The 15,793-nt window shown below is 42.2% G+C and overlaps 1 protein-coding gene across 6 annotated transcripts in view; it reads right to left on the minus strand.

Moving 5' to 3' along the window:
* usp6nl (USP6 N-terminal like) overlaps positions 1-15,793 on the minus strand; it is a 151,124-nt gene that overhangs the window by 47,832 nt on the left and 87,499 nt on the right. For all 6 annotated transcript variants that reach the window (XM_078419492.1, XM_078419489.1, XM_078419490.1 and 3 more), the window contains 3 exons: positions 15,746-15,785; positions 13,421-13,501; positions 14-121 (listed from right to left, as the gene is read on the minus strand). In XM_078419492.1, coding sequence (XP_078275618.1) covers positions 14-121; positions 13,421-13,501; positions 15,746-15,785 — 229 coding nt within the window. The remainder of the gene's footprint in view (positions 1-13; positions 122-13,420; positions 13,502-15,745; positions 15,786-15,793) is intronic.

A 15,793-nucleotide genomic window follows, 5' to 3' on the forward strand; every position in this document is an offset into this window, starting at 1 on the left:
TTTGAAAACTTACATCATACAAGTCTTTTTTCTCCAGTTTTATTTTTTGTATTTCCAGAATCAACGACCAGACCTGCCCCCTCAGTTGCAATGGGATTCCCTTATAAATTCTCCGCACCACCTGAGAATCGAAGCACAAATAATGTCTCGCTTGGCGACACTTTGTACTGTAAAATGACACATCCAGGACAAAACACTTAAAATGCAAAATATCCATTTGCTATTTTTGGGCATTAACTAAGTTGATCAACAGAACAATATCTGCAAAATATTAAACTCAGTAGTATAAGAAAATAACTGCAGATGCTGGTACAAATCGATTTATTCACAAAATACTGGAGTAACTCAGCAGGTCAGGCAGCATCTCGGGAGAGAAGGAATGGGTGACGTTTCGGGTCGAGACCCTTCTTCAGACTGATGTCAGGGGGCCCCGCCCCCTGACATCAGACTGAAGAAGGGTCTCGACCCGAAACGTCACCCATTCCTTCTCTCCCGAGATGCTGCCTGACCTGCTGAGTTACTCCAGCATTTTGTGAATAAATATTAAACTCAACCTGACAATATTCAGGCAATTGGTCTCAAAGACCATTATTCAATTTCCTATATTGGAATGCTGCAAATGAACAATCTATTAAATAACTTGAGTGCTCTCAAAAAAATTTTTAATTGTGAAATTGAAAAATGGCAACTTTTCCCAACCACAGAGTTGATATTAGTTTTCTACCTCTTTATAGCCAAAGATGCTTACAAGAAAAGAGAAACAAAGAGCTGCAGATGCTGATTTATACCAAAGACCGGCACAAAGAAGGATCCCGACCCAAAACGTCACCCATCCTTTTTCTCCAGAGATGCAGCCTGACCCTCTGAGTTAATACAGTACTTTGTGTCTATCCTTGCTTATACGAACAGTTCAGCATGAGTTGAGTTTGCATTTCCCAGTCTGGTAAGAGGCAGAGGCAGGGACAGGGCAGGGTGTGGTGAGTGGAAAGAGAGAGAGGAGAAGGGAGAAAGGAGTTAAGCAATCAAACAGTAGTGCGGTTTTTCAATTAGTACGAAATGCAGATTAAGCTCTCAGTGTACTCAGTGATAACTTTTTCAACTGGGTTGGAAAAAAGTGCATGCAACCTCAAATGTACTGATCAATGCAGCCACACAACGCAGAATCACACAAGGCATTTATATTTCCATTATACATCCTATATCTTTTGTTTTCTGGAATGGTTCTACTGATATTTTGCAAAACTAAAATTTTTAACTTGAGGTTCCTGTTTGAAAGCCGTACCAGGTTTTCGTAACTCCGCTGAGTTACTCTAGCACTTTGTCTTTTTTGTAAACCAGAAAATGGAGTTCCTCGTTGCTACATTTAGTAAATGCTTATGACTTAGAGTTAGTTATCTATTTAACTTCTCCCAGGATAACATATTGAATCCAGGTCTTGGCCATGTCTGCACCAGATTCTCAGTAGCATTGTGCTGAATTGATCCTCCCTGTATGCATTAGTCTCCCCACTCAGCATTAATGGCCTGAAAACTTAAATGATTCTTAATTCCCTAATTCACTTATTGAAAAATGGTGCAGGTTGCAAAAGTTAGACGACACACAAGAATATAAGAGCAGGAAACAGGAATGGCCAAAAGGCTAATGAAAGTTGTTCCGTCATCCATTTAAATATTCTGACGTTGGTCTTGGCTCCACTTCCCTACCTGTTCACCATAATCGCCGACTTCCCCAACAACCATAATTCTCAGGACATATCTTGGGCCTGAACAGATTAAATAAATCATCCTCTGGTGTTCTCCGGGGTAGAGAATTTCAAAGAACGGAGAAGAAATTCCTACTCCTCTCCATTTTAAATGTTTACCTCCTATTCTGAAACAATGCCCTCCTCGTCTGAGTAGGAGAGCAGGGTCACCGAGAAAACACACGTGGCTGTGGTTGGGAGTCGCTTTATTCTCTGACTATTTTCACTGTCCTTCTGATTAATTTACTGATTGTTTGCCTCCTTGTCACCTTCCTCTCAGCTAACAATGAACCTGTCTTCATTGAAGGGACTTTGGTGGAGATAGTCAACAGCTTCATAAGGTCTTAAGTGATAGCAGTAGAATTAGGCCATTCGGTCCATCAAGTCTACTCCGCCATTCAATCATGGCTGATCGACCTCTCACTCCTAACCCCATTCTCCTGCCTTCCTCCCCCCCCCCCCCCATAATCTGTGACACCAGTACTAATCAAGATTCCATCTATCTCTACCATAAAAATATCCACTGACTTGGCCTCCACAGCCTTCTGCGGCAAAGAATTCCACAGATTCACCACCCTCTGACTAAAGAAATTTATCATCTCCTTCCCAAAAGAACATCCCTTAATTCTGAGGCTATATAACCTCTAATCCTAGACTCTCCCACAAGTAGAAATATCCTCCCCACATCCACTCCATCCAAGCCTTTCACTATTCTGTATGTTTCTATGAGGTCCCCCTTCTTTCATCTAAATCCAGCGAGTACAGGCCCAGTGCTGACGAATGCTCATCATGGGTTAACCTACTCATTACAGCAATTATTTTTGTTAAATCTTTCAGGTTCCTAGGTGTGCATACCTCGCCAAATACTCTATTGAATTTCGACAGGTTAGAGAGCAGACTAGTTGTATCATAGTCTGGTTCAGCAATTCAATTGCCCAGAATCAAAGGAAACGACATAGTCCATCACATGCATCAACCTCCCCACTATCGATGGGTCCTGTAAGGAGGCGCTGCCTCCACAAGGCAACGCTGCCTCCACAAGGCAACGCTGCCTCCACAAGGCAACCAATATCAAAGACACACACCACCCTAGCCATGCCCTAACCTTGCAGCTACCTTCGGGAAGGGGTTACAGGAGCCTGAAAGCTATGACCACAAGGTTCAAGAACAGTTTCTTCCCAGCAATAATCAGGCTCGTGAATACTACACAACACTAACCTCAGCAACTATGATCTTCTATGGACTGCGTCTTTAGTTGCACTACAGACTTCTGTTTTCTCACTATTATGGTTGCTTTGCATAATGGTTACTAATTTATTGCCGTTTTGGCTATTACATATTATCTGTATACTATGGCGTTTATGGGCCTGTTAAGCTGCAGCAAGAAATAAATTAATTGTTCCGTAGCCAATACATCTGCCAAATAAAAACTCAAATCTTGGTCAAATCAGTTTTGAAAATCAAAAGGCACTAGATCTAACACTCTTTTATCCACTCATGACCCCGTATAAAGAACTACAATAAACATGTCATTATTTACTTTTCATAAAACTTTGGCTCCTCTCTAAAATCTCTGTAAATAAATTAACTTATATTTCCTTAAATGTCTATCTTTAGCAAAAAATGTGAGAAAAAAAACACTCAAAAATTACAGTGTGCTTTAACAACCAAGGTAAACAGCCTGCAGAATAACTGTGTAAATTAATATTATGTGAATAAATGTGTAAATCTAATTCAGTGACTATTATGCAGTCAGCCTTATTGACTTGGCCAAAGTGCAGATCAGAATATTCATTTCTCATTGCCAGAGACCAGAAACATTTGCTGACCTTTATTGCCACATAGACCAGTGACCCAGACGCCAATGGAACATATGGTCATAGTAAGATCATCCAACTTGAAACTGGGACCAACATGGTTTACAGGCTCTGTTATGCACTGTGATGCACTGTGTGCTTATATAAAACAAGTGGGGAGAGGAACATAGTTATAGAAGTTAAATATTAAGCCTAACCAAACCTGTGATATGGCAGAAGCTCAATAATCAAAGTTTTATAAAGGACCCGAATACAGAAAAGCCTCTCTTTAAAACAAAATGTCGTGGGAATATTAAATCATGAAGTGTCCCTAAATGCTTCCTGTTAAGAAAATATTTAACTAATAACCTCTTCGTACAACCAAGCAGAAATGAACTATACAGAAGAGAAATAACTGTGACAAATGCAGTTAAGATGGTAACATTATTATTTTTTTTAATTGTTATTTCTAAGCGAGACTAAACAAATGTCAGGATTTAATTTTGAGGGAATGGAAATTAGATTTCTAAAAGTAAATTACAATAAATAAGATGACAGGCATGATTTTTTAAACTAAAGCTAAACTGCCTCAAAAAATAAGCAGCACAAAATAATTGGGAATATTGGAAAAACTGAGCAATTTTTCTTTTTGTTTACTTTTGGCAGTCCTAAGTTGTTAGCATCTGGAAGCAGCCAACCGTTCCTTTCAACATTGAACCTGGGATATTTTAAGGCAACACGTTTGAATTTTGCTGCAAGTGATTAAAAATTATATTGAGGTCTATGATCGATGAGGAAAGTTAAGTTCCAATGTATAACTATGGTTTATGATTCCAAAGCAGAATTATTGAGTCAAACAACATCAATAACCTGAACAATCTGTACTTCATAACAAAGGCTACTGGATTTTAATTTTATTCAGGACAATTATTACTGCCATTAGCGGCCTATAAAATCACGAGGGGAATAGATCGGGTGAATGCACAGTGTCTTTTACCCAGAGTGGGGGAATCAAAAACAAGAAGACATGCTTTAAAGATGAGAGGAGCAAGATTTAATATGAACCTATATGAAATATATTTAATATGAAACTGTGGAGCAATATTTTCACTCAGAGGGTGATGGGTTTTTGGAATGAGCTGCCAGAGGAAGTGATTGATCCAGGTACAATATATAACAAAATGTAAAAGGCATTTGAACTTGGACAGGTACGTGGATAGGAAAGGTTTAGAGGGATATGGGGTAAACGCAGGCAAAATGGGGCATCTTGGTCAGCATGGATGAGTTGGACGGAATGTGTGTACGACTGACAGTAAAACTATATTCGATTTGCACTGAATTAGGAGAGGTACGTGTTTTTTAACTTCTTTTAGAAATGTCAAAGATTAATTTATAGGATTGTATCAATATTGCAGTGTTTACTACCAATGTGACCTGGCAGTAATTATCGCATGGCATCGGTCAGTGGCATTCTAGCACAGCTAAAGCAGCTGACAGTTTCTAGGAGAATCAACCTCTCGCTGGGAACACTTGGCTATTAAACCAACCAGATGTCAGCAAATTTAAACATGCCAGGATTGTTTATAAATTATATTTGAAATGAATAAAAACTTCTCATAGATTTTAGACCAATTCATAAACATTTTTTTAAAGTCATCACATCAAACTTTAGTGCAAAGGAGCCAAAAACAATGAAAAATGAAAGAAGAAAGCCTTGTATAAAATCATTAGAGGAATGGATCGGGTGGACGCACAGATTCTCTTGCCCAGAGTATGGGAAACGAGAACCAAAGGATACAGGTTTAAGGTGAAGGGGGCAAGATTTATTACGAATCTGAGGGTATGGAACGAGCTGCCAGAGGAGGTAGTTGAGGCAGGGACTATTGCAACGTTGAAGAAACAATTAGACAGGTACATGGATAGGACAGGTTTGGAGGGATATGGGCCAAACGCAGGCAGGTGGGACTAGAATAGATTGGGACATAGTAGTTGGTGTGGGCAAGTTGTGCCTGTTTACATGCTGTATGACTCCAAAATGAAAAGAATCCAAGAACTACTCAAACATATTTCAAAACTAATTGCCCTTTCATAGCCAATATAGATGCTCGAAATTGCTGTTCATTGGCAATGCAAAATGTAAAAACCCTTTAAATTGTTTGGAAAAATTTAATATAGAAGTTAATTTCCAATTCAGATTTGAGAACCAGCATATTATTCCAATGAAGATCTCCAAAATTAATTTGCCTAGGTATATCGATCAATACGAATTGGCTTGGACTTTCATCGGAGTCACCAAAACATGCCATTCCTCTTCTGCAAGTGGCACTTTTGTCCACAGGGCCAGCACTGGCCTGGTCAGCAAGGCCTTGTAAAGCCAGTGCTTTGAGGGGTGCTTAAAAGGGCAGCATGGTGACGCAGCGGAGGAGTTGCTGCCTTACAGCGCTTGCAGTACCAGGTCCTAGATCCTGAAGAAGGGTGCTGTCTGTACAGAATTTGTACGTTCTTCCCGTGACCGCGTGGGCTTCCCCCGAGATCTTCGTTTTCCTCCCAAACTCCAAAGACGTACAGATTTGTAGGTTAATTGGCTTGGGTTTGTATACTTGGTATAAGTACAAATTGCCCCGAGTGACTGTAGGCTTGTGTTAATGTGCGGGGATCGCTGGTCGGTGCGAACTCGGTGGGCCGAAGGGCCTGTTTCCACGCTGTATCCCCAAAACTAAAAAACTAAACTTTGCAGCCTGAAACGGCTTTATATAGTGGATATGAACAATCTCAGTCCACAGAAATGTCAGAGTCAGAGTGATACAGCACAGAACAATATTGATCCACACTCTGGCTTCCCGTCCATTACAGTTATCACTCTCAAGTGCATGCTAAATTTCCTGCACTTCTGGTCTCACCTCTGCCCTCCTACCCAGAGATTATTAAGGGGTTGAACATGTTAGAGGCAGGAAACATGTTCCCAATGTTGGGGGAGTCCAGAACCAGGGGCCACAGTTTAAGAATAAGGGGTAGGCCATTTAGAACAGAGATGAGGAAAAACTTTTTTAGTCAGAGAGTTGTGAATCTGTGGAATTCTCTGCCTCAGAGGGCAGTGGAGGCCAATTCTCTGAATACATTCAAGAGAGAGCTAGATAGAGCTCTTAAGGATAGCGGAGTCAGGGGGTATGGGGAGAAAGCAGGAACGGGGTACTGATTGAGAATGATCAGCCATGATCACATTGAATGGCGGTGCTGGCTCGAAGGGCCGAAGGGCCTACTCCTGCACCTATTGTCTATATGATGTAATGTGCTCAACCCCTCTATGTGGCAAACTGGATTATTTAAACAAATTAGGTCCTAGCAATTTCAATTGGGCTATAACATTTGCACTTGTGCACAATATATGGAGACGGAACCTCACTAAATTTGCCAGTTTTCATTAAGCTCTAATCTAGTGAATATCCACAGTAGTCTGTGGATTGCTGTCAACCTATTATCCATTATTGTTGCACCAATTAAATCACTGATTTTAATAAAATTATTAAGAAAGTAATTTTCAAGTGTAGTTCTATTGTGCTGCAATGCTGAGAACTACATTCTGCTCCCTGTCTCTTTCCCTTCACTCTACCTCTTATACTTGAGTTTGGCTCAATTATAATTAAGTGTAGTATTATCTGATTTGGTTGGATAGCATGCAAACCTAAGCTTTTCACTGTACCTGTACAGGACAATAAAAAAACTATATAATAATTATTTTGCCTGGAAAGAGTACTACTGATCACAAAGCTACACCAAGTCTCATTGAAACCCACTGGGATGCCACCTTACTTAGTTTATTTCTCCACTTCAAGTGCTTAAGCATATATATTTGAGTAATGTTTCCAAGTTTAGTGTTGAGGAAAACTCTGCTTTGCAATCTCTTGGAATTGAAATGGAACTGCCGAGATTAAATCACACAGGACATTTACAGACAGAATACAGAATAGAGGATGGGAGTCATCCTTCCATCTGCCATAGAATTTAATTCAGGGTGCAGAAGAGAGAATAAAAATTGCTAACTATCAGTTAGCATTGGTAATCCTAACCCTCGTGTTACATTTGTTTCAAAGGATTACAACCAAACCACACGAGTTTCTGAAGATGGCGTCTATAGATGGCGCGGTCCAGTCGCCGTCGTGGTAGCTCTGCGGGAACTGTGCGTTTTAAACTGGTATGTTTACTTTTAAATTATCCCTAAGTGCTCTAGCGTGTGCTAGCACTTAGCATTAACCAATGTACGACCGGGAAACGCTCGTAAAATTAAACTCGAGCGCTACCGGAGCACTATTAAACAGTACACTACTCACCGATATACCGATAGAGATCATCAAAGGAGCGCACCGCGGCAGCAGCAGTGGGAGCGCAGGTCAGTGGGAAAGTCGGAAAAAACACCGAGGGAAGCGAGGGGGGATTCGGAACAGGATGAGAACCCAAGCCTTACGTCCACCTCTGCCCAGCATACTTCTGGCCAATGTCCAGTCCCTGGAGAACAAGCTGGATGACCTGAGGGCAAGGATCAGATTCCAGAGGGACATAAAGAACTGTAACATCCTTTGTCTGACTGAGACATGGCTGACCCCGCTGGTGCCTGACCAGGTGATCTGCCCATCCGAGTCCTTCACTGTTTTCCGGGCGGACTGAACGGAACAATCCGGGAAATCCAAGGGCGGAGGAGTCTGCTTCTTGACCAATAATAACTGGTGCAACCCTGGAAATATTAAGACGCTTTCTCGTTCCTGCTCGCCGGACCTGGAACATCTAACTATCTCATGCCGACCATTCTACCTACCCCGGGAGTTCAGCTCGGTGATCATCACAGCCGTCTATATCCCACCGCATGCGGACACCGACGTGGCACTGGCGACCCTACACGATGTGTTGTGTCAACACCAAAACAAGAACCCTGATGCGGCTGTGCTGGTGGCTGGAGACTTCAATAGGGGAAATCTCAAAAAGGTCATGCCCAATTTCTACCAACACATCACGTGTGTCACCAGGGGGGAAATAACTTTGGACCACTGCTACACGCCGTTCAGGAAAGGCTACAAGGCCGTTTCTCTCCCTCCTTTTGGAAAATCTGACCACGCTGCCATTTTCCTGCTGCCGGAGTACAACGGATAATACGGGAAGCGACAGTGACGAGGGATGTAAAGCGGTGGGCTGACCATTCAGAGGCCATGCTGCAAGATGCACTGAGCGAAGTCGACTGGAACATGTTCCAAGCAAGTTCCAGAGACGTAAATGAGTTTGCGGAAGCGGTTACGGACTTCATTGCCACAATAGCCGATACCATCATCCCCACGGTAAGGGTCAGTATCTTCCCTAACCAAAAACCGTGGGTGGACAGGTCTATTCGCGTGGCCTTGAATGCTCGCACCGCTGCTTACAACTCCGGCCTGGCATCCGGCAACATGGACCGCTACAAGGGAGAGTCCGACCGACTGCGAAGGGCAGTGAAGGATGCAAAAAGGAGGTACCGGGACAAGATGGAGTCACAGATGGAGCAGCAGGACACCAGGCGCCTTTGGCAGGGGCTACGGACTATAACTAGCTACAGGTCCAGCACACCCTCAACCGGAAGTGCCGGCTCCTCCTTAGCTGATGACCTGAACTCTTTTTATGCACGGTTTGAGACGGGTAACACCACCAGCTCGCCGTCTAAAAACAGCACCGAAGGGGCGATGGCTAGCGAGGCTGGAGGGGGATCCACCCCCGGGGATGTGCACACATTCTCGGTGTCCGAGCATGAGATGAGGTGGGCTCTGACGCGTGTGAACACGAGGAAAGCTGGAGGCCCAGATGGTATATCTGGGCGAGTACTAAAGTCTTGTGCTACTCAGCTTGCTCCAGTGCTCACCACAATATTCAATCTCTCCTTGGCAAAGTCCGTGGTCCCTGCATGCTTCAAAAGATCCATCATTGTACCGGTGCCAAAGAATGCCTCTCCAGCGTGTTTAAATGACTACCGACCGGTGGCCCTCACCTCGGTTGTCATGAAATGCTTTGAGAGGCTAGTCAAGAAGCACATCTGCGCCCTCCTTCCTCGCAACATGGACCCACTACAGTTCGCATATCGTCCGAACAGGTCCACGGATGATGCGGTCTCCCAGGTTCTACACACCGCTCTCTCTCATCTGGACAGCCAGGGGGGCTATGTGAGGATGCTGTTCATTGACTTTAGTTCAGCATTCAACACAATAGTCCCCAGCAGACTGGTTGAGAAGCTGCTGGAACTGGGGCTTAGCACCCCTCTGTGTGCCTGGGTCCTGGACTTTCTCACTGCCAGGCCCCAAGTGGTCAGGATGGGGGAACACACATCTAGCTCCCTCACCCTGAACATAGGATCCCCCCAGGGCTGCGTCCTTAGCCCCCTACTGTACTCCCTGTACACACATGACTGTGGGGCCAGGTTCAGCTCAAACTCCATCATCAAGTTTGCTGATGACACTGTGGTGGTGGGCCGGATCTCCAACAACGATGAGAAGGCCTACCGGGAGGAGGTGGCTGATCTGGCACTCTGGTGTCAGGACAATAGCCTCCTCTTGAATGTCACTAAAACAAAGGAGCTGATTGTGGACTTCAGAAGGGCTAAACATCCAAGGACGTACACGCCACTGGAGATAAATGGGTCTACTGTGGATAGGGTGAGCAGTTTTAAATACTTGGGAGTCCGTATCACAGAGGATCTGACGTGGGCAACGCACATTGCCGCACTGGTGGGTAAGGCTAAGCAGCGCCTTTACCACCTTAGACAATTGAGGAAATTCAGAGTGTCTCTGAGGATCCTTCATTGCTTCTACTCTGGGGCTGTAGAGAGCATCCTGTCCGGCAACATTACAGTCTGGTTTGGGAACAGCTCTGCCCAGGACAGGATGGCCCTGCAGAGAGTAGTGCGTTTGGCAGAACGCACCGTGGGAACTACACTCATCCCACTGCAGGACCTATATATCAGGAGGTGCAGATCCAGAGCAAGCAAGATCATGAGGGACCCCTGCCACCCCAGCAACGGACTGTTCCAGATGCTACGATCAGGCAAACGCCTCCGCTGTCACGCTGCGAAAACGGAGAGGATGAGACGGAGCTTCTTCCCACAGGCCATCAGGACTGTCAACTTTTATAACCCCAGAGACTAAATTTTTGTCGACACTAATAGTAACTTATTAACTTTATTTATATGCTGTAACTGTAATTCTTTTTTGTGCACAACCCGCAGGCATTGCCACTTTCATTTCACTGCACATCGTGTATGTGTATGTGACAAATAAATTTGACTTGACTTGACTTGACTTCAATAGTCAAATCGCAAGTACAAGCTGGCTCTGCAAGACCAGCTCTTCCCTCAAAAGGTCTCAACACTGCCAAATATCACATCTCTGTACACAAGCAAAGTACGTTTGACTTGGGCAAGCAGAAACATATGCCACAGCAATTATGCCAAGTAAGCTGGCCCACAAATCATGAGACAGTCGAGCAAGGCATAAGCAATCTTTTGCATTGGAAGGATTTTCAGAATTGCACCATTTATGAATGAAAGATGTGAAGGGGGGTAAATGTAAGAATAAAGAAAAAAAATAAAATGCAAGTGAACGGATGAGCAATGACTGCTTGAGTCAAGCAATTTTGAACAAGCACAACTATAAATGTGACATTAATTTCTGATAATTACAAAGAATACACTGTTCAGTTTTATCCATGCCTCCAGCTTGTTAAACTGATATTTTATCATCTTGAGCTGAGTAATGAGGGATAAATGAACTAATTTTTAAATTGGAACCATTTATGCGGAAATAATTATATCCAAAGGGGTTTACCTTTAGAAAAGCACATTGTTATTCATGGGTAAACAAAAATTCAGTAGTGCTGGTTTACATCATCTCAGCCAATTCTACAGGTAGCAAAGTTGTGCTCTCCAGGTTGAATAAAAATCAATTTCCATGACTATTACGAATTAAGTAAGGAAAATATTTACAGAAAGGTATTGCGCCATTAACTTCTGCAGAATTCTCATTGTGAAGAAAAACAATCATCGAACAGAATAAATTTGCCTTTGAGCTCAGCTCATCGAGCGTGGAAATCAAGCCAGAGGAACAAACTAATGCCCATGGCAAATATTAATCATAGAGAAAGGAATTGGTAAAACATTGTACTTTTTTTCCTGTTATGGAGTGCTTATTCTTCCTCAACATAAATCTTATTCACAAAGCAATATACTGAAAATCTTCAACAACACAAAGCCAAATTATTCAAGACCACTTATTTCATTTAACCTCAACCCCATTCTTCACTAACATATTTACATCAGCATAAGATTCTTAGGTTGGCACAGTGGCGCAGCGGTAGAGTTGCTGCCTTACAGCACCAGAGTCCTGGGTTCGATCCTGACCATGGATGCTGTCTATACGGAGTTTGTATGTTCTCCCCATGACCGTGTGGGTATTCCCCGGGTGACCCGGTTTCCTCCCACACTCCAGGTTTGTAGCTTAATTGGCTTTGTACAATTGCAAGTTGTCCCTCGTGTCCCTTAGGATAGTGTTAAGTGTGCGGATATCGCTGGTCGGCGCAGACGCGATGGGCCGAAGGGCGTGTTTCTGCGCTACATCTCTAAACTAAAATTGTTTGTGCTTAAGATCAATGCCAAAATTTCATGATTAGACATGAAAAAGCATTCAAACTGTGAGGTTGCATGATAACCTGTGTCATTGTGTGTATTGTATGAGCTGATCTTTCTATGTGATACCTTCCCTCTGACGAAGGCTGTATGACAGGACAGAATAATGTACAGCAGCATATTGGCACACAGACATCAAATGCTGCAACTTTTATCATTTGATCAAGGTCACTGCACTACTTTTGTAGTCAAGCTGCAAATATATATTCTGCCATCGTTGCAATAAATAGCTCTTTCTTTAAACAAGGGCAGGTATTGGATGGGGAGGGTTTAATGAACAACGGGCCAAATGGGACTCTTCCAAAATGCCAACTTGGTCACCAGAGACAAGGTGGGTCAAAGACCCCGTGTCCACACTGCAAAGCTCTATGACTAGCTCTAAGGAGATCAAAATTATGTACAGTACACTAGATGTGATTTACTAATTCCTTAATACTTACAAGTACAGGTAGTTGAGGCCAGTTCATTGGCTATATTTAAGAGGGAGTTAGATGTGGCCCTTTTTGCTAAAGGGATCAGGGGGTATGGAGAGAAGGCAGGTACAGGCTACTGAGCTGAATGATCAGCCATGATCATATTGAATGGCGGTGCAGGCTCGAAGGGCCGAATGGCCTACTCCTGCAACTATTTTCTATGTTTCTATGTTTCTACAATAAGACTTCATCATTTTCATATACCAATACCCATGAAGACAGCATTAATTCCTCTTCCCAAGTAATGGCTGCACCTTTAAGCTAGCCTTTTTGTATGAGAAGTGTATGAAGGAACTGCAGATGCTGGTTTAAATTGGACATGAAAAAGCATTCAAACTGTGAGGTTACATGATAACCCGTGTCATCGTGTGTAGTGTATGAGCTGGTTTAAGATAGACACAAAATGCTGGAGTAACTCAGCAGGACAGGCAACATCTCTGGGGAAGGGCCTCGACCTTACACGTCACCCATTCCTTCCCTCCAGAGATGCTGCCTGTCCCACTGAGTTACTCCAGCATTTTGTGTCTACCTTTTGTATGAGAAGCTAGCTTTTAGCATATGCAGTATGAGGACCTCAAACCCTTTGTGCTGCAGATTTCTTCATTGAAGGAATAATCAGTTTAAATTACAATTTTAAATTAAGTTTTACCATTCTTCCTTTCAACCTGAACAAACTTACATTTCCCCACATTATACTTTTGCTACCTTATGGCACACTTACCTTTTCACTATGCTTGTATTTGTCCCAACCTTTCAACATTTTTATCCATTTTCCTGTTCTTTCTATTTCAATTTGTTTTAGCTGTAAAAACAAATGAACAATTCATTATTATGCAATAAATGTACTCAAGATGCAGAAAAACTATTCCGAATTATACATTTGTTGCATGTTGCCTGAAATAAAGTCAATACAACGGAAACATTCAAACAGAAGAATAATAACTTATTTAAGGATGATTTCCAGTTCAGCTACTGCAAGTCAATTAAAATATCTTCCATATATGCTAAATAAAATTATTACTTTCCCACAAGGTTCCTGCATTGAATACCAGGATTACAAAAAAAAAGAAACGAGCTCAGGCAAATTAATTTGACAGCTAAAGTTAAAATTAATTAAAATTAAAAGAGAGTAGATTACAATCATATTGTGATTTTGAACAATCTCAGAATACTGGTGGGTCAAGTTCATTATAACCAGTTTCACATTTCTAGATATAAATTTATCTTACCAACAGCAATGTTTTCCTAAAATGATCATGATGATAATAATGTGTTAGACTTGTAAGATTGGCATTAACTTTCCAATCCAATGTGTGTTTTGAGGGCTGGCCTTTTCCCATTCCTTACACCCTATCCACTGTTAACCCCTTTGTCTCACCCGGAAGTTGCCCACACATTAACAAACACTGCAATAAATTTGCCCGGCCCATGCTTAGTTTAAATATCCGTCAATGAAACCATCATGCAATTCTGGTTGAGATTCAACAGTGCACTCTTGGCGAGTGGCCCATTCTCTCCTAATTCTAAAACCTCTGGTCTAAAACCTCTACTGCTATCCTATTCCCCACCAAATTACACATAACAAACAAATCCGTCTCCTTTCCTGTCATACATCAAGCTATTTTTTTCTCTCTTGGACTCATCAACTTTTCTCACTCCTCCTCCACCTCCACCTCCCTGTCAACCTTTTTTAAGAGTCAGTCATAGAGTCATACAGCATAGAAACAGGCCCTTCTGCCCAATTTACATGTGCTGACCAAGATGCCTCTTCTGCACTAGTCCCATCTGCCTTCGTTTGGCACATATCCCTCTAAACCTTTCCTATTCATGTACCTGTTCAAATGTCTTTTAAATGTTGTTATAGTATCTGCTTCAACTGCCTCCTCCGGCAGCTTGTTCCATATAATCACCACCCTCTGCGTGGAAAAGTAGCCTTCAGGTTCCTATTAAATATTTCCCCTCACACCTTGAACCAATGTCCTCTGGTTCTTGATTTCCCCCACTCTGGGTAAGACTCTATTCCCCTCATGACCTAGTACACATCAATAAGATAATGCCTCCCTCCTGCGCTCCAAGGAGTAAAGTCCTAGCCTGTCCAACCTCTCCTTGTAGCTCAGGCATTCGGGTCCCGGCAACATCCTTCTTCCCCACTATGTCCCACTACTGGCAGCTGTTTTTGAAGCTTCACATTTTAGAATTGTTCCCGAAACGGTTTCTTATCTCAAATTCCCCTCTTCCTGAAAGAAATTCTCTAAAAACCACCCTTTTGACAAATAGCATCCGTTTGGTTTTGGTTAGCTTTCCTTGTATCACCCTCTCCAATGCAGCATAACTTACGTGTAAAATATATTTTACATTTTATAAATCAAAAATGATTAGCAACATGAAACTTTTAATGAGATCAAGCAGCCTAGGACCTTCCTGGTTAATGCATATCAATGATTCATTGGTGCACAAGAGACAGTTAGCCACTGATCATTTTCTAAAATAGTTTTAATCATTCTGCTTTGAAAGTTACATACCATCTGGTTTACAAAAAATGTAACTTAAAGACTAGACAGCAAAAAGTCTGTTAAGTTGATAACTTTAATTTTCTATATGCAGCCGAATCTGTGCAACTGTAAGAAACTTCTAATAACAAAAAGGAATGGGCTCGTTGTAAGAATTCCCCTTAAAATAATTTGAAGACTTCGGTGAAACAAAATTACATAATTAAATAAGTAATGTCTACTCTCATTTGCCACATTTAGTAGCAAAGTAACTTGATAATAAACTCCTCACATTACTTAACATTGGGCATAGACAGAATCACAAGGGCCTGCCATCAAAATCTAATTTACCACTTGACTATTCTGTCAGCACCAATAATGAACATTGAAATACGACTTTTACGTGCAACCACTGCTGAAAAGTTCTGAATGCGCTCATAATTCTTCACTTCTGGTACTTGGAGAATTCAACTGCAGCAAAACTGCCTTGACTACCTTATTTATTTTCATATTTCAGATACTTGCGATTGCTGGGGAGAAATATAGCTTTTACTTACCCTTTCTTCTATAGCATCCGGCATTGGTAGCTCCTTCGCACTGTTTTA

This window comes from Rhinoraja longicauda, chromosome 23 (genome assembly GCF_053455715.1).
Source record: "Rhinoraja longicauda isolate Sanriku21f chromosome 23, sRhiLon1.1, whole genome shotgun sequence".
Lineage (NCBI taxonomy): Eukaryota > Metazoa > Chordata > Chondrichthyes > Rajiformes > Arhynchobatidae > Rhinoraja > Rhinoraja longicauda.